This window comes from Mustela putorius, unplaced genomic scaffold (assembly GCF_011764305.1).
Source record: "Mustela putorius furo isolate JIRA1106 unplaced genomic scaffold, ASM1176430v1.1 tig00001075_pilon_pilon_pilon, whole genome shotgun sequence".
NCBI lineage: Eukaryota > Metazoa > Chordata > Mammalia > Carnivora > Mustelidae > Mustela > Mustela putorius.
Genome location: NW_025421560.1, coordinates 4246069 through 4271270, shown reverse-complemented (window position 1 = coordinate 4271270; position 25202 = coordinate 4246069). Strand labels below are relative to the sequence as shown.

The 25202-nt window shown below is 42.5% G+C and overlaps 1 protein-coding gene across 12 annotated transcripts in view; it reads right to left on the bottom strand.

The window, feature by feature from the left end:
• The window catches only part of TBCE (tubulin folding cofactor E), a 76803-nt gene that overhangs the window by 11798 nt on the left and 39803 nt on the right, over positions 1–25202 (bottom strand). For all 12 annotated transcript variants that reach the window (XR_006608752.1, XR_006608754.1, XR_006608755.1 and 9 more), the window contains exons 4-6: positions 8012–8197; positions 3800–3888; positions 850–949 (exon numbers count right to left, since the gene is read on the bottom strand). Coding sequence is in view for 8 of the 12 variants with exons in the window: in XM_045087275.1 (XP_044943210.1) it covers positions 850–949; positions 3800–3888; positions 8012–8197 (375 nt within the window). In the remaining 4 variants the exon portion in view is untranslated. The remainder of the gene's footprint in view (positions 1–849; positions 950–3799; positions 3889–8011; positions 8198–25202) is intronic.

The following is a 25202-nucleotide window of genomic DNA, read 5'->3' as shown; positions in this document are numbered from 1 at the left end:
CAGTTAAGTGTCACATATTGTGATGAACACTGGGTGTTATACACCACTAATGAAACGCTGCACACATACTACATCAAAAACTGATGATGGGGGCGCCTGGGTGGCTCAGTGGGTTAAAAGCCTCTGCCTTCAGTTTGGGTCATGATCCCAGAGTCCTGGGATCAAGCCCCATATCAGGCTCGCTGCCCGGCAGGGAGCCTGCTTCCTCCTCTCTCTCTGCCTGCCTCTCTGCTTACTTGTGATCTCTGTCAAATAAATAAAATCTTTAAAAAAAAAATGATGATGTACTATATGTTGGCTAATGGAACAATTTAAAAATTTAAATTTAAAAAATAAATTGATTTTTTTAAAAGTGTCTGACTCAGTTTCAGCTCAGATCATCAACTCAGAATCATGGGATCAATCCCCGAGTTGCACTCCACGCTGGGCACAGAGCCTGCTTAAGACTATCCCTCCCTCTACCCCTCTACCTCTACGGGCACTCACAACAAAACAAAACGGGGCACCTGGGTGGCTCAGTGGGTTAAAGCCTCTGCCTTCCGCTCAGGTCATGATCTCAGGGTCCTGGGATCAAGCCCCGTATCAGGCTCTCTGCTCAGCAGGGAGCCTGCTTGCTCCTCTCTCTCTGCCTGCCTCTCTGCCTACTTGTGATCTCTCTCTGTCAAATAAATAAATAAAATATTTTAAAAAATTAAAAAGATCTAGTTTTTAAAAAAGAAGAAGAAGAAGAAATTAAGCTTAAATTCCACTGAGCTGTGTTTCCCTCTCTCCCACAGAGATGCCATGAGGGAATGAGGACACGTTGGGGTTTTCATAACAGGTGACAAATGGACACCCATGAGCTCATACCTGAGATTAAGAACTTCCAGATGTTTCAGCTGATCAGCAATATCTAGGACTTCATCCCACGAGGACAACAGGTTTCTTGACAAATCTACTTTTCTGATACCTCAAAGCACCCATTAAGGAAGAGTAAGATGGAAAGAGTCACACAAAACAGAACAGTCGTCACTTCTGAATTCCAGAGCAGGGATCTTTACCTTCTCACCTTACACCCTCCATTCTGCTTCAAATGTTTCCAGGAACACACGCTACTTTTACCTTTGTAAGTCACCCACTTTTCGTTGAGAAACAAAAACATTCACTGACATATGCTGCAAATTTGAGACAAACCTCTACAATCAAGTAGGTGAGAACCAAAAGTCCTAACCAAGGTGAAACCATTCTAGCAATATCCAGCAAAAAGAGTGGGGAAAAAAAAATGGTGGTGAGTTTGCTTTATGTCTCGTGCCAGGCAATCCCTCCAGCGGTCGCCTCATAGCCACGGGTCATTCTCCTGTGGGGCCTCACTCTGCTCCAACCTGCAAGAACCCCCAAGGCCCCCAGCCGCACCTCCAGAACAGACCATGGGGGTCAGCGCGGACAAAGGTTCTGAAGTGCTAAGAATGATTTGGGAATTCAGAGAAGGAGAAATGAGCAGGACAGAGAGAAAAAGGTACCTGAGCTGAACATCTCAGGGGAGCATGGTGCCATCAAGAGGGGGTGCAGCTCTGAACCCCCAGGCAGAGAGACGGAAGAGAAGCCTGGGGCAGGACTGGACCTTCTGAGGAGGGTCTTTCGCACAACTCTGCTGTGCTGGGAACCGTTCATTCTTCTGTTCCACGACCGTAGGGAGGGGACCAAGAGCAGAGCAGCGAACTCAACAGTCACAGTCGGGGAGACAGCGATAAGCACATGCCTCTGCAGTATGCCACCTACAGACAGGCTCATAGTAGCAGCCACAGACGCAAGAGAGGGGTGTGTGGGTACGTTATATATGCTGGTCGTGGAAGACCGTCTTCTCGGAGAAGGTGCCATCTGAGCGGAGACCACAGGCAAAGAGGAATACCATCAGGGAGAAGAGCATCTGGGCAGAGAGAACGAGAGGAGCCGAGGCCCTGAAGTTAGAACGGGTTTAGATAAAGGACGTGGGAGGTGCTGGAAACGAGGGCACAAAGGCCGCAGGGGCTAGGCCACACCTCAGGCCACACCTAGGCCAGGAAATCTTGGCTAGTCTCTGACTGAAATGGGAGCTTCTGGGGGTCTGGACCCACCTGCAACTGCTGGGCAGGGTGCTTTCATGCCTCACGGTCAGGCTCCAGCCACCTTTCATTTCCGTGATGTTGCTAGCTCTGGACCACGGGGCTGGTCAGCAACGGCAGGAATCCAGTAATCCTTCACTCGCTCATACTCTCTCATACTCATACCTGCTGGTGATCCAGAGCACAGAGACGACCCACCCTCTGAAATCAGCTGTAAACAAGCTGGCAGTTGTCACACAGTGCCCCGCACGCACACACGCACAGGCTATCGGCAGTACTTGGTTCCTGCTCGCAGGCCCAGACTCCCCTGGCGCAGAGCCAGCTGGCAAGGCAGGAAGGAGCTCAGACCTCTCCAGAGGAGCTTCCCGGGCCGGGCAAGCTCAGGGCCTGAGCGCTCCTGCAGCCTGATGTCCCAGCAGAGCGAATGACCTCAAACGGGGCCACTCCAAAGGGACAACTGGATTAGACACAGGCAAGACTTTCACTGCAGGCGAGAATTCAATCAGCAACTGGAAGACCTCGATCTCTCTACCTGCAAGTATCAGCCCTCCCTTGATCGATCATCTCACGAAACCGCATTTCTTCAAGACTCCTCAGCAAAGAACAGCATCAGCAAGCGAGATACATGCTGACTCCCCAGGACCCTGCTGATAACTCTGAGCAAATAGTTGCCATTCCCAAACCCACCTACTGGCCATATCTCCGATATGCTGAAAATAAATCTTGAACCACCCAATTCCCAATCTTCTAAAATCACTTAGTAGCTGGCCGGGCAGATCACAGAATGTTCCAGATGCTGCCCGTGGCATTCTGCTCCTTACCCAACTACTCCATCCACAATGCTTCCACTGTCCACAGGGGAAGGGACAGCACCGGTTCAGCTCGCTGGGGCCCACAGAGGGGCTGCTCACAAGCAAGGTGACCGGGTCCTGACTGAGGGAGTCACAAAGCATACAGTACAGGGACAGCTCAGAACAGCTGGCTAGAGACTACTGCTCATGCGCCATCTCTGCCCCCCGGAGAACACGGATTATAAACTATCTTTGGCATAAATGATTACACAGAGATGAGGCAGGCTTAAAGAATTGAGAGAAAAACTTCGAAAGTTCGAGAAAATCTCATTCATTTGCCAGGGGGATTTTTCATTTAAACTTATCTCCTATATTCTTAGTGGTGGGCATGAAAGCAATGCAGGGTAAACACAAACCAAAAACTCTTCTAAGAGAAGGTAGAGAAAAGGATTACAAACTTTGGAAGCGCCTGTTTTGAGGGATCGTGACAAACGGTGTGCAGCTGCATGCACCAGGAAGGTGGTCCAGGTGGGCTGGTGTGGGGGGCCCCGGGGTGCGGTTGAGGCCTCCGGCTCCCCCTCTCTCTCCCTGTCCACACTGGATGGTCTGCACACGAGACGGCTGCCTGGGTGCTCTGTCTGCACTCAGGAGCAGGCTAACGGCTTGGGGCGGAAGGCAGGTGCCAGCCACATCTGGCCTGTGTGAGGAGCCCTATCCAGACATTTCCTTGGCTGGGGGGAGGCCCGCTGCCTCACCTGAAGGCAGAGGGGTCCGGGAAGATAAATAATCTCCTATCGCGGCGACTGGCACAGGGAAGCCAGAGAGGCCCTGAGGAAGAAAGTTGGGCAGAACAGACACCGGGAAGGTTCCTGGCTGTGTCCCATATGAGCTTCAAGTCCAAAGTCAGGTTCTCAGTGAAAAGGATACTAGGACACGCTTTGGCAATTGCTCCTTTGTCACCAGCACCATTCACGGCACAGTTCCTCAGAGAAATTTCTTGCAACTTGCTCAGCTGACTGCATGAAAAACACAGAGTTCACACGTATGGATAAACACGGACACGTCCACTGGCCCTTTAAAAAGTTAAAAAGCATTTCCTGTAAGAAGTTACCAAAAATAACCAATACCAGTACCCACCAGCCAGTTTCAGAAATAACGCTTTACTAAAAGAGAAGAAAAAGAAAGTGTTACAGACACTACAAATATAGCTGAAGTCCTTCGTGTCCCATTCCAGCATGTTCCTTCTTCCTCTGCTCCCCCACACTCGGTGTTTGTTTAAACGGAAGCACGGAATAGTCTGACTGCACGTTTCCATGCCCCTAAACAATCATAGCATTTCATCTATAATGAAACGGGATATAAATGGTATCCTAGTGTATGTATCCTCCTCCAAGCTACTTTCCCCCAACAGTATATCGTTCAGCAGTGAGATTTAGCTACGTCAACCCATGTGCTCCAGAGCATTTGTTTCCACGTCTTGGAGACCACAATTAATCTGTTTACTCCTCTGCTGACAGTTATATTATTCCCAGCAGGACTGAAGTAAACACTGTCGTATGCTTCTCGCATTCATACATGGAAAGTCTCTCTAGGGTGAGGAAAGCATGCGTATCTTCAGCTTTACTAGATAAATCTCAGAAGCCACATTCTAAGTGCAGAGGACCTGCATTTTCTGATCACTGAAAGAGCCCATATGGTATCTAGAACAGGGAATCCAGAGCCCCATCGCTTGAGTTCAAATCCCAAGTCCACCACTTCCTTTGGCCTGAGGGGAGTTAGAATCTCTGTACCTCAGATTCCACAGCTTTAAAATGTTGTGGTTTACACACACATATTCACAGCAGCATTACCACCATAGCCAAAGGAGCTACAGATGTCCATCAATAGATGAATGGATGAACCAAGTGTGTTACGTCCATTCAATGGAATATTACCCAGCCTTAAAAGGGAAGGAAATTCTGACATACGACACAAAGTGGGTAAACTTGAGGACATTATGACAAGGGAAAGAAGCCAATCATAAAAAGACAATACTGCAGGATTCCACTTGTGAGGTCCCTAGAGGAGTCAACTTCACAGAGGCGGAAAGTAGCATGGTGGCTGCCACGGGCTGGGGGCTGCTGTTTAAGCAGGACAGTGAGGACAGCTGCACAACACTGTGAATGTACTTAGTGCTACCAAACTATACACTTAAAAATGGTTAAGATGGTAAACTCTATGTTGTGCTCTTTAGAATTTTTTTAAATGCTATATTAATATTTGTGAAACCTCAGAACACTGCCTGACATTCAGAAGTTATTTTGTAAGTATTTATAAAAACAAATGAAAAACTGACCGCCTTTGGGGGAAATACTCCCATCAAAACCCCAGGCATGTGCTATTACAGTAATGAGAAACCAGGAGAAAGGCAGCAACAAAGGTCTAGGGGCTCCCACACTGGCTCAAGTTGACAGTGCCCTTGGTGTTGCATTTTTTTCAGCGTCCCCGTAAGTCATACAGAACAAAACAAAACAAATCACACTGAATTTGCATTTAGTAAGTAGTCAGGGCCAAACAACTTAATAATTATTTGTGTCCTTCAAACTTACTGTCAGTAAGTGTCAGTTGTGCCCAGCACAACTTTCCAAACCCTGGAATCAGACTGGACATCACTACGTTCATTTCTCGTTTCATGATGATTTTCAGGAGATACTCGCTTTTTATCACAGGAACACCAAAACCCCAGCTTTGCGGGGATGGGACAGCAATAAAAAAACTTGTAGGATTATCACAGAACTGAACAACCTCAAACTAATAGTTTGTTCTGTGTGCAACAGAGGCCACTGTTTCCCTCTAAAATTAAAAATATCTCACTGTGCCTGCTGAGTTGGCTGCAGGGCCCAGGGAAACCTCGCTAGAGAGTGTGGGAGCCCGGGTCTCAGCACAGACCTCACTCTGGAGCCAGAGCCATCTGCAAGAGAAGTCACACATGCTGGTTTTTGTTGTTTTTTTTTTTTTTTTTTAATTCTTTTTCCTTAAGTCTTAAGTGGCACAAACTCAGAGCTGGTCAGCTGGATATTATTAAGAAGATAACATGACGGCTTCAAGGGGAGGATTCTGTCCCTCCTTAACACTGGTGACCACTGTTTACCCACTCTCCAGTGTTATCCACAGCAGGTCTAACAGCTTAATTATTGTTTCATAAATGAGGAGACTCAGGCTTAGAAGTTGGAAAGTGTCAGAGTTAGAAGGTGGCTTAGCTAACGTCTGACCCAGCTGGACTCCAACACGGAGTCCGTTCCAAGGGAGAGGCTAGCTAATCATGGAACGCCATGAGCCTCCAGTAGCTGGGTCAGGCAGCAAAAGAATTCATGAGTTACACAGTCGTTCATAAGCCAGGGCAGGAAAATCGGTTTGCAATTTTCACAGAAGCCAGGGTATTCAGATTAACCAGTAAGAAAAAAATGTGCTTCTTATGGGGGTAAAAGATATTTCAATAGTTGCACTTTTTTCTTTTCAATAGTTGCATTTTAAATGGGAAGATGAAGGAAAGAACTCCAACCCTATAAAGCACGTTGTTCTTTAAATCCAAGTAAACCAGTAGGATAAAAAGCAAAAAAATCCATGACTGTTACCTCTCGGTGGTAGCATGAGTCACGACTTCCTTTTGTTCAATTTCTATTTTCTAAATCCTCAACAGTGAGTGTAAGCTGTTTTGTAATTCACAGTCCAGTGCTTGCTTTTAAAAAAAAAAAATCTTGATTTCCTTGAGTTTTCCTCCTTCACATATTGTATATTGAAAAAAATCCCACGTAGGAAAAGTATATGGATTAGCCTACCTACACATCGGTACACAGCTCAGTGATTTTAAATAAATACGACCAGGTCACCACCACCCGGATCAAGAAACACATCCCTGGAACTCGGGAAGTCCTCTCTGTGCTTCCTCCACTCAAAATCGTCTACCCTGACTTCTCACACTATCGATCAGTTGCGCCTGGTGTTTACCTTCATGGAGACAGAATCATTCAAGGTGCACTTCTTGGCAGACTACTTTGGCGGGACGCTGTACTAATGAGATTTCACATGTACTGTTGTACCGCGTGGTAGCTGCTGCTCGTGTTCACTGCCATGGAATGAATACAGCATAACTTATTTATCCATATTCTGTGTCTAGGTATTTGGATGGCTCCCTGAATATTTTGTTGCTGTTACTAATGCTGGTCACCCATGCTAAAAAGCAGGGGCATCCAGAAATGAATTTCTTCTTCCACACAGTCTCCATATAAATTTTACATCTGGTGTCATGTTAAATTTTCACAATAATGGCAAAATAAGATAGCAAATACATGGACTTGGAACAAAACCCCAGTTTGATTTAAGAGACTTTTAGAAAAGTGAAAGACACCAAGTAGCTAGAAATGTACTCTCCACTGTGGCCATCAGGGGCCGCTAGTAGGCCACCTTGTGGGGTCAGGGTCAAACAGGACAGCAGTGACCATCACCTGGAAGGTTCTCGTGCAGTTGTGTTTCTGTGGAACATCAGCTTCTACTCACTGTGATTCAGCCCCAGCATCGGAGTAGGCAGAAGGCCTCTCTTCACAGAACCACAGTGTACAGAGAGTTTCATAATACTTTGGGTACTTCTTAAAAGCAAGAGCCCATAGTATTCTGATCCGGGTCTAGGATGGGACCCAAGATTCTGCAACTTCACAATCACCCCAGGGAAGAAAGGGTGTGCATCCAGAGATGGAAACTAACTTGGTTCTAGAGGACCCAGAATGCCACATGGTAGGTAGCAACTTAGAGCTCTGTTTCCATTTCTGACTTACCACCCAGCTAGAATGGCACCATGAAATAGAAAAGGACCAAAATGTCAATCTTACTTATTAGACAAGACGGCCGGTATAAATATTAATGATGGGTAATGTTTTAATTCCAATCCAGAAAAGCCCAACAACCCTATGCTAAATTAAGAATTTTAATTTCCCCAAAGACTCAGTCCTCAGATTCCTCTGATTTTAACTGGCTGTTTGTGCAGAAAGGACAAGACCAGTTTGGAGGCGAAGTTCTGAGTATCAACATATAGTCCACTGAACTTTAATCCTGAACAGTGATGAAACTGTCAAAGTCAGTTCTGCCGCTAGCAAGCCTACATACCTTTGCTGTTTTATAATAGAGTCAAAACCAATAGTTTCCACGGGCTTATTTCCAATTATAACGATTTGCTCTTTTCCATCTTCCTCTGGCCCATCTTCTAACACATAGCGATTCTTAACTGCAGTGAGAAAGCCCACTCCAAAATTCACTTTGTTGGGACGAATAAAGGATCCCCCTGTGGGGTGTCTGGAAAAAAAGAGAAATGGAACAGATAAAATATCATCAATGGGGACATTTAAATAAGAGGACACATTCAAGGGGTACCTGGTGGTTCAGTCAGAAGCATCTGATTTTGTTTTCGGCTCAGCTTACAGTTTCAGGGGCCCCGTGATCAAGCCCTATGTCGGGAGTCTGCCTGAGGATTCTCTCTTGCCCCTCCTCTGCCCACCTCACTCCCCGCTACTCGCACACCCACTCTCTCTCCTATAATCCTTAAAAAAAAATTTTTTTAATGACACATTCAAAAATCCTTTATGAACTGTCAGTATGCCACAAATGTGAAATGCCTACACTTACAAATTTGTTTATAAATACAGTAGCAAACAAAAGCAATCATACAATTTTTTTAAAGATTTTATTCTTAAGTAATCTCTAAACCCAATGTGGGGCTTGAACCTATAACCCTGAGCTCAAGTGTTGTTCTACTGACTGAGCCAGCTAGACGCCCCAGTAATCACACAATTTTTAAAAAGAAAAAGAAAATATCATTCACCAGAATGGCCATAAAAGCAATATTCGGAAGGACGGCAAAATTTTCTCTATGCTGAAAAATCAAAATCAGCGTAAAAGGGAAAGCACTATACAAATGTGTAATCGATATGATTGATCAAAAGGGCTGTGAGCTTATGCAAGCTTAAGTTCCAGCAGACAAACAGACAAGATATATGAAAAAGACAATTCACCTAACAGGAAACAGAAGTATTAAATCTACAGGGTAAAGTTTTACCTTGCTCAAGATTAAGAAATGCAAATTCAAATAATGAAATTATTTTCAACAAAACTGGCAAAAAATAAAGAACAATCCTAACGCCTCAAAGACTACAAGGCTGGGTTTGGTTTTGAGTGTATAATCATATTCCTGGGAACATGTCAGCAGGCAATAATTTAAAAATAAAAACAAAACTGCATTTACAAAGATTCTGTATAATAGCATTTATTTGTAACTAAGGAACTCTGGAAACCATAAAAAAGCCCAGCTGGATAGGAACTATTAATATTAAGTAAACCAGATAGAGGTAGTCATTAAAAATTCTAGCTGTAACACTTAATAAAATTAATCACAGAATAATGCTGAGATTTCTAAAACCTGAACCAAATTGTACATAACACAACTATAGAGGAATCACATCTACCGACAAAGATTCAATAAGGACACAAAGAGATAAAAAACATTTGTGGGTAGCAGGCTTAGGTACAAAAGCTGGAAAGTAACAACCTTCAGTTAAATATATTTTAAAAGGTTAAATATGGGCCACCTGGGTGGCTAATTCAGTTAAGCATCTGCCTTCAGCTCAGGTCATGATCCCAAGCTCCTAGGATCAAGTCCTGCATCAGGCTCCCTGGTCAGTGAGGAGTCCGCTTCTCCCTCTCCCTCTGCCTGCCACTCCCCCTGTTTGTGCTCTCTCTCTCCCCACACCTTTGTCAAATAAATAAATAAATAAAATCTTATAAAAAATAAAAGGTTAAATATGGGCCTAAAAGAGAGAATGTGGAAAGAATTCTACAGAAATATAGGATATTTAGCCATAATTTCTATTCAGGTTTTAGAGCAATTTTTAGTAGATTTAATATTAAAATTAATCGTATCACTGAATGTAATGACCACTTTGTCAGGCTTTTCAAGAGATTTAAAGTGGGTCTCTGGACCTTTAAATTTCAGGCTTCAGCATTACTTCATGGCAATTAGACCTTATTTTCAGGATGATTTAAGTATCTACTATAAAATAGTCATAAATGTTACTGTCATTTGATCACTTTGGAGAATAAATGATGAAATACATAAACTGACAGAAATTACAAACACTATTCCAGAGCATAACCTTTGACACTTAAAGAAATCAAAGCTTCCTAGAAGTCACCATGATTAAAAAGGATGAAAACTCAGATTGATAAATTATAAATTTCATATAAACACACACTATTTTAAAGTGGGTCTGCAGAGATGAAAGGGGGTTGTGATCCCCGAAAGTCAGAAGTGATGTCACGGGTAAGAAAAAATGGCCCAGAAGTCACTGGAACCCCAGAGCACAGGGTCCTTGAAGCCGATGATGGAAGTGGACAACCAGGCCAGTGCTAGGAAAGGAGGCAGGAAGTTAACCCCAGTAGGAGCCACGGGGCAGCAGCCTGGTGGGCGAGTTCCAGACGCTGAGAAGACAGGGAAGCCTTCCTACTCTCGCCACAAGGGCTTCACTGCAAAGGGGAGAAGAGCACAGGGCAACGGCGTCTTACGATGGCTGGGTACAGCAGATCTGTACGCCTCTGAAAATCATCCAGTGGTGAGGGGAGAACTGATGATGCAGGAAATTAAATTCTCTGTTGCAGTAAAATCAAATTCTGAGTCTGTACAGTACGTTGTGATATCAGAGGATCACAGACTACCAGAAGCTTCCTAGAAAATATTACATTTTAACCCTAGGAGAGGTTCATATCACAAAAGACACAGTTCTGGGGGCACCTGGGTGGCTCAGTTGATTAAGCGTCTGCCTTGGGCTCAGGTCATGATCCCAGGGTCCCGGGATGGAGCCCCATATCGGGGGGGGGGGGGTCCCTGCTCAGCAGGGAGCCTGCTTCTCCGTCTCCCTCTGTCCTCTCCCTGTACCCCTCCCCTTCTGCCTTTCCTCCCCCGCTTGGGCATGCTTCCCTGCTCTCAGATAAAATATTCTTTAAAGATTTTATTTATTTATTTGAGAAAGAGAGAGAGAGAGCACAGGCAGGGAGAGGGGCAGAAGGACAGGAAGAAACAGACTCCTCCTTGAACAGGGAGCCTGATGCAGGACTCGATCCCAGGACCTGAGATCATGACCTGAGCTGAAGGTGGACGCTTAACCTACTGAGCCATCCAGGCGCCCCTAAATAAAATCTTTAAAAATAAAAAGAAAGAAAGAAAGGTGCTGTTTTAAGAAGCACAGCTATGTTACTCAGCTAAAGAGATCAAATACAGCTAGCATGATTTTTTAAGAGTTCAAAGTGATAGACTTGAGAAATCCCCTAGGCTAGGACTTCTTAAACATAACCTAAAAAGCAGAAAGTCATCTGAAAATCTTACTGGATCCTAGGAATCTGCCTGTTTAGAACAATGCTCCAGGACATTCTGACGTCGGTGGGCCTCCTGTCCCACCTTAAGAAACTCTCATCTAATCCAGCCCCGTTTCAGCTGGGGAACCTGGGCTCCACTGTTAGAGGTATCATAGCCACAACCAAAAACCTTGGATTTCTGACTACTGGTGCATTGTCCTTTCCCACATCTCTGTCTGGACTTATAGATACAAATCAATGCTTTATTTTGGCAAATTAAACACATTCCCTAAGTTAAATTCCTAATGAACATATATCATCCCTTTTTTTTTAAGTTTTATTTTTATTTAAGTGATCTCTACATCCAATGTGGGTCTCAAACTTATGACCCCAAGATCAAGAGTCACACGCTCTTCCGACTGTGTAGGCCAAGCACCCCGACAGCTAAGTTCCTAAGATGGGAGGCAGAAGCAGGATGGGGACGCTGCTGCTCTGGAGTTGGGCCAACCTGGGATCCTTCTGGGCTCCATTACCTACTGGCTCTATGACCTCAGGGAGGTGATTATATGTTCTCAGCCTGAGTCTCCTCATCTATAAAGCCCTGTCAAATGAGGTTATTTATAAGGACTAAATAAACCATAATATATAAGCCATCACTACACTGCCTGGCACAAGCCTTTCTACACAGATACACAGATCAGCGCAGCAGTTCTTTTCTATACAGTATCGTATCTAATACACTGGTCAACATAAGCTGACATCTTCCAAAATATCCTGGGATATCCCAGAAGCCACAGTTTCTACACTCAAGCACTGGCTGCCAAGCATGTCCAGCTGGGCTCCTATGGCGTCTAACATCAGTGACGTCATGACATAACAATTTCATCCTATGAATGATGCATGGTTTTGCTAAGAAAAACTACAGTTATTAACATACGTAAGATAAAGTTCACATGCAACCTCAGGCAAAGCTGTTCTCTACTGCCACATAAAAACTGCCCCAAAGTGGGGCACCTGGGTGGCTCAGTGGGTTAAGCCTCTGCCTTTGGCTCAGGTCATGATCTCAGGGTCCTGGGATTGAGCCCCGCATTGGGACCTGCTTCCCCCCGCCACCCCCCTGCCTGCCTCTGCCTATTTGTGATCTCTGTCTATCAAATAAATAGATAAAATCTTAAAAAAAAAAAAAAAAACTGCCCCAAAGCATAGTGGCTTAAAACAGTGGTCTGCTATTTCTTGTAATTCACTGGGGCAGGCTTGGCTCTGCTGAGCGGTCCTTGTTTCTCATGCTGTCAGGTGACATGATCTGGGTGACTGCACTCAGCGGAGAGTCAGTGGAGCCTTTCACGATCCAAGATGGCTCCAGTCAGATGACCGGCACCTGGGCTAAGGTGGCTTCCAATCTTGGCGTGGCTGGCTGGGCCTGTCTTCTATATGTGGCTGTCCAAATCTTCTATCACCATTTAACAAGAGACTGTCTTTTTTCCATTGGATATTCTTTCCTGCTTTGTTGAATATTAATTGACCATATACTTGTGGGTTTATTTCTAGGTTCCCTTTTCTGCTCTTTTAATCTACGTGTCTATTTTTGTGCCAATATCATAATGTTTGGATCATTACACCTTTGTAATATAACTTGAAATCTGGAATTGTGATGCCTCCAGTTTTGCTTTTCTTTTTATTTTCATTTTTTTTAAAGATTTTATTTATTTAATTGATAGAGAGCACAAGTAAGCAGAGCGGCAGGCAGAAGGAAAGAGAGAAGCAGGCTCTCCACTGAGCAGGGAGCCTGACTCAGAGCTCCATCCCAGGACCCCGGAACCATGACCGGAGCCTAAGGCAGCTGCTTAACCAACTGAGCCACCCAGGCGCCCCCTGCTTTTCTTTATCAAGGGTGCTTCGGGTATTCAGGGTCTTTCGTGGTTCCACACAAATTTTAGGACTATTTATTCTAGTTCTGTAAAAAATGTGGTTGGTATTTTGATAGGGATTACATTAAATTATGTGTAGACTGCTTTGGGTAGTATAGACATTTTATAATGTTTATTCTTCCAATCCATGAGCATGAAATGTCTTCACATTTCTTTAGGTTATCTTCAATTTTCTTTTTTCCACCAGTGTTTTACAGTTTTCAGAATACAGGTTGTTCACATCTTAGGCTAGTTTTATTCCTAGATACCTTAGGTTTTGGAAACAATTGTAAATAGGATTTACAATTATTAATTGTAATTAATTTCTCTTTCTGCTACTTCATTGCTAGTAATAAAATTGCAAGTTTTCTGCACATTGCTTTTGTATCCTGTCGCTTCACTGAATTCATGTATCCTTTCTACCAATTTTTTAGTGGAGTCTTTCAGGTTTTCTATATAGAATATCCTGTCACCTGCACATAGTGGAAGTTTTACTTCTTCCTTGATAGTTTGGATGCCTTTTAGTTCTTTTTGTTGTCTGACTGCCGTGGGAGAATGGGTTAAATAGGTGAGGGGGATTAAGAACAGCATTTGTGATGAGCACCATGTATTGTACAGAAGTGTGAATCACTTTATTGTACACCTGAAACTAATATTATACTGTATGTTAAGTAACTGATATTGAAATAAAAACTTTAAAAGTTCAAGCACCATGTTTCTGGGCAGGGGCTGTGTTATAAGTGAAAGGGTAGATGTGGAGCTACCGTCTGAAGTACATAACTGGGGCTCAAGTTCAGATGAGCCATCTTTTTCTTCTGCTTTCTTGACTGAAGGTGAAATGTTCTATGTGGGAGATGGACTACTACAGGTGGGAATGATCCTGACCTTTAGAGAAAGGATCTCCAGCCCTCCAGAAGCCTGCTGTGCATTTGTCCCACAGCTTTCTGCCCCTTGTTTCTTAACTAGTTTCTTGAATTGTTCACGTGGACTTTTCCTCAGGGATACATTGGCCTGCAGGTCCCAGTTCATATGTAGTCCCCTGCTCACCACTGGAGAATCAGCTCACTGCTCTCTAGAAATGTTGCATTGGTGAACGGACCATGCTTCAGCAGTTCTGACCTGGGCAGCTTGGACCTGGTCATCTTCTACTGCCACACCTTTCCCTGGGGGCTTGAACACAGAACAGGGAGGTGGGCAACCACATTAAAGACCCACCAAATACAATGTCTGCTTGATTGACTGGGCCTGCAACTTCCTTCTCCTGGGACTTAGAGGAGGCCAGAATCAAGGCTCCACCTCTCCTCTAACTCCTCTCCACTAGTACTCTGATCAAAGAACCTCAAAATGTAAACTGATATGGATGGGAATTGGGGTGGGGGGCTGGGGGGAGAAAGGGGAGAAATCACTGTGCTTCGTTCAGCCTGAGGTGAAAGGATGGTTGGTGTTTTTCCTGCTTGTATCTTTTCTTACCGTTTCTTTAATAAATGGGATGACAGGGCAAAAACAAACAAACAAAAAAAAACTTTAAAAGTCAACTTTTTAAATAAGCATCTACTCAAAATAAAACATCTGATGCGCTGAATAGAATTATATTCACTATATCTGAGAAATACAGCATTCAAAATGGAAGGAGTGATAAAAAGCTTCCAGGACAAACAGAAACTAAAAGAATTTGTGATCACCAAACCAGCCCTACAAGAAATATTAAAAGGGATCCTCTAAGCAAAGAGGGAGCCCGAAAGTAACACAGACCACAAAGGAACTGACACAATATACAGCAACAGTCCCTTACAGGCAATACAAATGGCACTAAATTCATTATCTCTCAGTAGTTACTCTGAATGTAAATGGGCTAAATGCCCCCAAAAGACACAGGGTATCAGAATAGATAAAAAAGCAAGATACATCAATATGCTGTCTGGAAGAGACTCATTTTAGACCCAAAGACACCCCCAGGTTGGAGGGGGTAGAAAACTATTTATCATGCTTATGGACATCAAAAGAAAGCTGAGGTGGCAATCTTTACATCAGATGAATTAGATTTTAAACCAAAGACTATAATAGGAGTTAAGAAAGGACACTGTATCATAATTAAAGGGTCTATCCAACAAGAAGATCTAACAATTACAAATATTTATGCCCCTAACATGGGAGCAGCAAAAAATATAAGCCAATTAAAAACAAATCAAAGAAACACTTTGACAATAATACAATAATATCAGGGGACTTTAAACCCCCACCCTGCACTGAAATGGACAGATCATCTAAGCAGAAAATCAGCAAAGAAATAGGGGACTTGAATGACACACTGGACCAGATGGACATCACAGATATATTCAGAACATTCCATCCCAAAGCAGCAGAAGACACATCTTCTTGAGTGCACACAGAACATTCTCCAGAACAGATCACATCCTGGGTCACAAATCAGATCTCAACCAATATCAAAAGATTGGGATCATTCTCTGCATATTTTCAGACCATAATGCTTTGAAATTGGAACTCAATCACTAGAGGAAATTTGGAAAGAACTCAAATACATGGAGGCTAAAGAGCATTCTACTAAAGAATGAATGGGTTAACCATGAAATTAAAGAAGAATTTTAAAAATTCATGGGAACGAATTAAAATGAAAACACAGCTGTTCAAAATTTTTGGGATGCCACAAAGGTGGTCCTAAGAGGGAAATATATAGCAATACAAGCCTTTCTCAAGAAACAAAAAAGGTCTCAAATACACAACCTAACCTTACACCTAAAGAAGCTGGAGAAAGAGCAGTAAATAAAGTCTAAAACTAGCAGGAGAAGAGAAATAATAAAATTAGAGCAGAAGTCAATGAGATAGGAACCAAAGGAACAGTAGAACAGATCAATGAAACTAGGAGCTGGTTCTTTGAAAGAGTAATAAACCCCTGGCCAGACTTGCCAAAAAGAAAAGAGACAGAACCCAAATAAATAAAATTATGAATGAAAGAGGAGAGATCACAACCAACACCAAACAAACACAATTATAAAAACATATTATTGGGGCGCCTGGGTGGCTCAGTGGGTTAAGCCGCTGCCTTCGGCTCAGGTCATGATCTCAGGGTCCTGGGATCGAGTCCCGCATCGGGCTCTCTGCTCAGCAGGGAGCCTGCTTCCCTGTCTCTCTCTCTGCCTGCCTCTCCATCTACTTGTGATTTCTCTCTGTCAAATAAATAAATAAAATCTTTTAAAAAAATAAATAAATAAAAATAAATAAATAAATAAATAAAAACTTAAAAAAAAGAACATATTATGAGCAATTATATGCCAACAAATTAGACAATCTGGAAGAAATGCTTCTCCCTGTACCAGTAACTGCAATTACTCCTTCCCTCTCATCACCGTGCATTGGGTGTGAGGAAGGCCAAGAACTTTTACCTCTCGGATCCAGATGAAGCCCCTCCTGAGCACATGCACCAGAAAACGCATCCAAGGAGCCTCATTGGTACCTGGAACTAATTTCAATGGCAACACCCTGGATGTCGAGCCAGTACCGAAAGGGGCTAGGACTCTTGGAGGTGAGAGGAGCGAACTTTGTGTGGGGAAGAGATGTGAGTAACTGACAGCTGGTGAACTGTGTGGGTTACATCCACAGATGACTCCCAGCCCACGTGCCCTTTGGTGATATGATTTTGCCACTTATCCCATTACCAGGTAATACCTATTTCCCCCACTCTTGAATCTAGGCTCACCCAGTGACCTGCTTGTACCAACAGAGAGAGTCCTCACAGTCCCCATTTCCACCCTCTTGGAAAACAGACACCGTATAAAGAAACTCCTGCTAGACTATGGGTGAAGACTAGTGGGAAGAAGAGAGGTTGACCATCTAGAGGAGTTCAAGTGTTAGGTCGGGTGGAGAGATTACTTAAATATGTAAGTTAAAAAAAAAAAAATAGACTGTTTTATGCCTCCTGCAAGAACGTGAAGCACAAAATGAACCCTGGGTCTCGAGTGTATTCAACAAAGAAATAGAAATGTAGCTGAACTGTGCAGGTTGAGCAGACTGGTGAAATGGGTGGTACTTTTGTCCTACCCCGAGGCATCCAACAGGATCCTCTGTGGAAATATGTGGAAATACTGATGAAAATAAAGAGAGCAGCACAGCAGAAACAGTATCACTGACAATAAAACATTTACAAAACTACAACATTTGAAATAAAATGTTATGGTTTAAACAAATGTTTAAATAAGACATTATGTTGTTTTTCCTGAAGTATGTTACGAGATCACTTTTAGATATCTCCTTTAATTTTCTCTAAGGACAGAACACAAGTAGATCCTGTGTTCACTGGAAAATAAGTGCTATTAATGGTAAACATCTTACATATACAAGGCTGAATTAGAGCCCGAGGTGTTGTCAAGCACTGAATTCCAGACAATTGAGAACAGTTTATATACTGATCTAAATGTGTACAAACAACTAGGTTCTGCATGTGAGCAACTGTTCCTAGAATCTCACATTTATGAAATAGGTCTTAATTTAAGAACTAGTGAAATTTGTGGGGCGCCTGAGTGTCTCTGTTGGTTGACCTTCTGACTCTTGATTTAGACTCAGGTCATGATCTCAGGGTCCTGAGACTGAGCTCCGCATCAGGCTTCACACTCAGTGGGGAGTCTGCCTACGATTCTCCCCCACCCCACCCCCACCGCCCATCCCTGGGCTCACATGCATGCACTCTCTCAAATAAATAAATCTTTAAGTAAAAAAGACAGTTCCACATCAGGCTCCTTGCTCAGCAGAGAGCCTGCTTCTCCCTGCGCACCAGTCCCCCTGCTTGTGCTCTCTCTCTGACAAATAAGTAAAATCTTAAAATAAAATAAAAACAAAAAAAATTTAAAAAGAACTAGTGAAATTTGTAATTCTGGTGAAAGGAAAGTATGAAATTTATGAAATAGTACTGGTTTGCCTTAAAGGAATAAAATGGGGAGGGTATAGAAACAGAATGGGGAAAATCTACTTTTCTTCCTTTTTAAAATTTTTTGGAAGATCTGTTTTTCAAATATCGTATGACTTAAATGAAAAAATAATCCTGGGACGCCTGGGTGGCTCAGTTGGTTAAGCGGCTGCCTTCGGCTCAGGTCATGATCCCAGCGTCCTGGGATCGAGTCCCACATCGGGCTCCTTGCTTGGCGGGGAGCCTGCTTCTCCCTCTGCCTCTGCCTGCCACTCTGTCTGCCTGTGCTTGCTCTCGCTTCTCTATGACAAATAAATAAATAAAATCTTTAAAAAAAAAAAAAATCCTAGAGGCAGTAATCAGGCAAGATGAAAAAAAAAAGGCATCCAAGTTGGTAAGAAAGTAGAACTGTGGGACACCTGGGTGGCTCAGTTGTTGAAGTGTCGGCCTTCAGCTCAGGTCATGATCCCAGGGTCCTGGAATCCAGCCCCACGTTGGGCTCCCTGCTCAGTGGGGAGACGGCATCTCCCTCTCCTTCTCTACCTGCTTGTGTTCCCACTCTTTCTGTCTCTGTCTCTGTCAAATAAATAAATCTTTTAAAAGAAAAAAAAGAGGTAAAACTGTCACTATTTGCAGATGACATGATACTATGTAGAGAAAACCCTAAAGAGTGCACCAAAAAAACTATCAGAATAAATGAATTCAGTAAAGCTTCAGGATAAAAAGTTAACATACAGAAATATATTTCATCTCTATACACTAATAATGAAGTAGCAGAATGAGAAGTCAAGAAAACAATCCCACATACAATAGCATCAAACAGACTAAAATACCTAGGAATAAATTTAACCGAGGAGTGAAAGACCTAATCTGAAAACTGTAAGACAGTGATGAAAGAGACTGAAGAGAACACAAACAAATGGAAAGATACTCCATGCTCATGAATGGGAAGAATACATCAAAATGCCCATTTTACTATGCAAAGCAACTGACAGATTTAATGCAATCGTTATCGAAGTACCAAGAGCATTTTACACAGAACTAGAACAAATAATCTTAAAATTCATATGGAATCACAGAAGACCCAGAATAGCCAAAGAAATCTTGAGAAAGGAGGACAAAGCTGGAGATACCACAATCCCAAATTTCAAGCTATACTACCAAGCTGAACTAATCAAGACAATAAAATATTGGCACAAAACAGATGGATAAATCAATGGAACAGAACAGAGAGCCCAGGGGGAGAAAGAAACCCCGAAGATCAATCAAGGACAAAGGAGACAAGAATATACCATGGGGCAGTAGCAGTCTTCACAAGTGATGTCAAGAAAACTGGATAGCTACACGCAAGAGTGAGAGTGGATCACCTTCTTAGACCATGTACAAAAATAATGGATATGTCTGGATATGTCTCCTGAGGCAAGGGAAACAAAAATAAACTATGGGGACTACACCAAACTAAAAAGTTTTTGCACAGGAAGAAGCCCATCAACAAAGAAGCAGGGCACCTGACCAGTTCCAGTGGTGGAACATGCAACTCTTGATCTCGGGGTTGAGAGTTTGAGCCCCACACTGGGTGTAGGGATTAAAATCTTAGGGGCATCTGGGTGGTACAGTCTGTTGAGTGTCTGACTCTTGCTTTCAGCTCAGGTCACAATCTCAGGGCTGTAAGTTCCAAGTCCCACATTGGGCTAAGAGATTACTTAAAAATTAAAATATTAAAAAAAAAAATACTGGGTGGCTCAGTGGGTTAAAGCCTCTGCCTTCAGCTCAGGTCATAATCCCAGGGTCCTGGGATCGAGTCCTGCATCGGGCTCTCTGCTCCACAGGGAGCCAGCTTCTCCATCTACTTGTGATCTCTGTCTGTCAAATAAATAAATAAAATCCTTTAAAAAAATTAAAAATTAAAAAAAATTAAAACAAGGGGCACCTGGGTGGCTCAGTCAGTTAAGCATCTCCCTTCAGCTCAGTCATGATCTCAGGGTCCTAGGATCGAGTCCTGGGATGAAGCCCTGCATCCAACTACCTCAGTGGGGAGCCGGCTTCTTGCTCTCCCTCTGCACCTCCCCCTGCTCATATCTAATAAATAAAATGAAATCTTTAAAAATACATTCATACACACATACATACAAAAAAAAATAATAATAAGGTACCAGTCAGAATAGCTACTATCAAAAAGACAACCGGTAAGTGTTAGTAAGGATGTGGGGAAAAGAGAACCTTTGTGCACTGTTGGTGGGTATGTAAAGTGTTGCAGCCATTATTGGAAGCAGTAAGGAGGTTCCTTAAGAAATTAAAAGTAGAAATAGCATACAGTCCAGCAATTCCAGTGTTGGGTATTTAACTAAAGAAAATAAAAACACTAATTCAAAAACATATATGCATCCCTATGTTTATTGCAGTATTATTTAAAACAGCCAAGATACAGATGCAACCTAAGTGTCCATCCATAGATGAATGGATAAAGATGAGATACAGACATACAAATATACAATGGAACAATTACTCAGAAAAAAAAGGATTCTTGCCATCCACAATAGGAATGCACTACATGTTCACAACAATATCCTAGAGGGTATTATGAAAAGTGAAATATGTCAGAGAAAGACAAATACCATATGATTTCACCTACATGCAGAATCTAAAAAACAAATGAACAAACAAGCAAAGGAGGAACACAGTCCTAAATCCAGAGAACAAACTGATGGTTACCAAAGTGGGAAGGCAGGTAGGGATAAGCATAACAGGTAAAGGGGATTAAGAGGTACAAACTTCCAGTTAAAAATAGGTCATGGGGGTGGGGCAGTGCCTGGGTGGCTCGGTCGGTTAGGCAGTTGACTCTTGATTTTGGCTCAGGTCATGATCTCAGGCTCCTGGGGATCGAGCCTCGGGCCCTGTGCTCAGCAGGGAGCCTGCTTAAGGATTCTCTCTCCCTCTGCCCCCCACCAAATAAATAAATCTTTAAAAAAAAAAAAAAGGTCATGGAACGAAGACTACAGTACAGGGAATATAGTCAACACTACCGTAGTAATACTGTACGTTGACAGATGGGGACTACAGTTACTGTGGTGAGCACTGTACAATGCACAGAACTGTCAAACCACAATGCCGAACACCTGAAACTAACGTAACATTGTCAACTATATGGCAACAAAAAATAAATGAAACAGTTTGAGTACATAAGTTTAAAAACTAGCACAGTTCTAATAAATGAGAAAACACAATACAAAACAAATGCCATGGTTTTCACTTTTGTTCTAAATTCACACTTTTTAAACAGTGGTGATGAACCATTCAAGAAGAGATCTGTATTACTGTTCTGTTTGACTGCAGGCAGATCAAAGGAGTTAGAATGGTATGTATTAGGTAGCTGCAAAGTGGATGCTATGCCCTTTACAGATCAAAGGATAACATCAAAGATCAGTCTCCTCTGGAACATTCCTGGAGGGTTTCTCAGAAAACAAAACAGACCTGCAAATACTGAAAAATATCAAGTGAATGAAGGCCCACCAGTAACAATAAATATCCAAAAACAAACTAATAATCTACACAGACTCATTCCAGATGATTACTGAGATGGTAGATCAAAACACTGAAATTCTGAACCCTGCCCAAAGAGAAAAAAATTGGGGGTGGGGGGGAGTCCAAACATTTTTCCCTCGTAAGCATTCAGCTTGTGCTGGTTCTGTCCTCCTCCTGCCCACCAATTACAGATGCTCTGAATGAAATCAAAATCCCGACCACGGCCCTTGTGGGAATGGAGGACGGTCATGAAGCCCTGTCACCGAGATTTAATTTGCACTATTAACCCCCCAATAGGTTTGTCAGCTAAAATTCAGGATGAATTTTGTGAAATATGAATTTTAGATCGATAGCCAATCATTTTTTAGTATAAGTATGTCCCATACATGTCCAATATTTATATTAAAATATGACTAGCTGTTGCTCTAAAAATCCAAATTTCACTATGCATTCCATATTTTTCTTTCCTGAATCTGGCAGTATTACTCAAAGGCAAGGGTCCTCCACAGACCAATTAACCATAGAAAGCATTTTTCTTGTTGGGGCTTTAGATGCTACCTCCTGGGAAAGGCTGGGTCTCTTGTTGATCTTCTTACCCTATTTTGCTGCAGACAAAATTACACATGTTTAGAGCCTTTTAGGCAAGCTTGCAAAACTAACTTTCATTTCACTTGGTGTACAGTGCTTTACGGAAGAACTGACCTGGTAGACTAATTTTCCAAAAGAAAAACAGCTCAGTTTTTTTGTAGACTGACCCTGAGTGATACAATTTTTATTTTGCCCTGATTTATGGGAGTTTTCCAAGAATGAAATACCTCTCTTCATCTGTTGCAGAAATGTGCCCTGTCTTCAAACTATCAGTACATAGTGACTTTTTTTAAAAAGTTCTTTTAACTCTTTACACCATAGCAGGGGAATGATTTATACTAATCCATTAATGCTCACTTAAGAAGCTCAAAATACTTTACAACAATCTTATGACGACACATGCAGGATGAGCAAATCAAGATTCTATTTTCTAAGTTATCCAGTATTGTGCACAAAGTCTAGAACAGTGCATTTCTTCTGATGTCAGGTATTTCATTCACTGGTGCCAAAGAAAAGTCACTTTTTTAAAAAGTTCATTAGTTATTTTAAGTAGGCTCCACATTGAGTATGGAGCCCAAAACAGGGCTTCAACTCACTATCCTGAGATCAAGACCTGAGCAGAGATCAACAGTTGGATGCTATATCAACTGAGCCACTCAGGCACCCCCTTGAAGATTTTATTTTTAAGTACTCTCTACACCCAACGTGGGGCTCAAACTTACAACCCCAAGATCAAGAGTCGCATACTCTACTGACTGAGCTAGCCAGGCACACGAAAAAGTTACATTTTCAGATTTCTTTTAAAAAGGTGGCAGGGTGGGGGGTGCCTGGGTGGCTCAGTCAGTTAAGTATCTGCCTTCAGCTCAGGTCATGATCTCAGGGTCCTGGGATCAAGAACCACATTGGGCTCCCTGCCTACTTCTTCTTCTTCTTCTGAATCTGCCACTTCCTCCTACCCCCGCCCCCCTTGTGTGTATGTGCTCTCTCTCAAATAAATAAAATCTTAAAAAAAAAAGAAGAAAGAGGAAAAGAAAAAAAGATTTCATGCCCACCAGAAGAAAAAGATAACTGTTTAGAAAGTGAACACTTTAAATAAAAACTGAACAGTGGAATACTGACACACAGGGCTCTGTTGAGAGTATACTCTCTAGTTTAGGTTAAACAAAAAAAAACCTGGAAATCATTCTGCCGTCTAGGGGCAAGGTGGAATGAACTTCCAGGTTAATCACCTTAACTGAACCCCTCTACACCCCAAAAAAACAACAGATGGAGAACGGAAGCACCTGGGAGCATGCTGATGAGAGATTCACAGCCATAAGTTCTAGGATAAACCTATAAACTTGTGTCACAAATATTAATGATGAGTAGTAGCTCAGAAGATTGCCAGACATTCCTCAGGTCATATAAGAGATCTGACTGAAATTAGAGTGACATGAAATGATCAACCCCCACCCCTGCCACCACCCAAGTAGTTGGCATGACGCTGTCAAAAGAGGATTAGGGGGTGGACCAGATCACCTCGTATGGCCACCTCCGAACATGGGTTTTGACAGGGAAGAAGTGTGTATGATATATTAGGAAGAGATCAATGAACTTAATAACAAATACATGTAATGTAATCTGTTTCGTATGAGGCGGAGATTCCATGATACTGATACGATCTCTATTAGTCATGTCCTTCCTAATTATGCCAATACAAGCATTAACAACTATAAAGGTGATTCTCTTAGTCTAGACCAGTGGTCCTCCACCACATCAGACACAATGCTCCCTTCTGTATTGCCCCATAAATATTCTGCAACAGGATACATACTTAACATTACCTACCCATGTAAGACTTAAAATCAACAAAAGGCTCATTTCCATGAAATGAAAGAACAGTAGGTTTGTAACAGGGGAGTATGCATTTCAGTCTGTAAATGCTCAGGCATGACCTCACTAGAAGACATGAGGAAATAAGCAAATGCTATTCCAAGGGAAAGAATCCAAACAGTGAGTTCCTGTTCCTGAACTGAGGCCTCCATTGCCCTTCAGGGCAAATCCCAAAGGTCTGTCAAGACTGAAACAACTCTTCATTTTTACACTAAGAATAACCAAGAGTGAAAACATCACTCCATCTAAAGCCCATTAAGGTCCATGCAATCACGAATGATGTCGGCACACTTTTAGAAAAGGGAACTGTGCTGGGCAGGCTCTTGAGGAAAAGCTCCTTCACTGGAAGGTTTATGAGGTCATCGTTCAGGAAGGTGAGGGATCAACAAGCCAGGATAAGGAACTTCTATTTCCACACCTCCCTAAATGTATCTTCCATGAACTCTTGACACATTCTGAGCTGCCCTCATTCCAAGTCTGCCATCTGCCTCATTCTTCTTCCACCCTGATTCTCTAAAATTACAGAATGGTAGGCTGGGAAATATATTTTGCTATTATCTAATTTTGATCCCCATTTTAGAGGTTAGTAAATTTAGTCTCATTCAGGGCCAGGACTGCGTTCACTCTGCCACATTTAAGGGAAAATAAGTTTGATGTTAAAAGATCTTTTTGATCTTTTGATCCGTCTGAGTGGCTCAGTTGGTTAAGCCTCTGCCTCTGGCTTAGGTCTTGATTCCAGGGTCCAGGGGTCAGTCCTGCATTGCTCCCTGCTCAGCAGAGAGCCTGCTTCTCCCTCTCCTTCCGCCCTCCCCCTGGTTTGTGCTTTCTCTCAAAAAACAAAAAACAAACAACAACAACAACAAACAAAAACAAAACAAAACAAAAAACACCAAGGTCTTTCTGAGAAACTGAAACCTACTAAGGAAAGTAAACAACAAAAATTCTGTCTGAAAGCATCCCACCATCCTCTTCAAAGCTTCATAAAGTTTATCTGAATTCAAGCAGTTAAAAATATTAGTAGATAAGCAATATAAGCACTTTTCTTGACAGTGGCCTAGCAGTCCCCTATTCAGGTGGTCTGTACTTTGTTTAATCAACTGCTTCTTATTGGATACCTAGGTTATTTCTCTCTTTTATTATTCATTAAGTG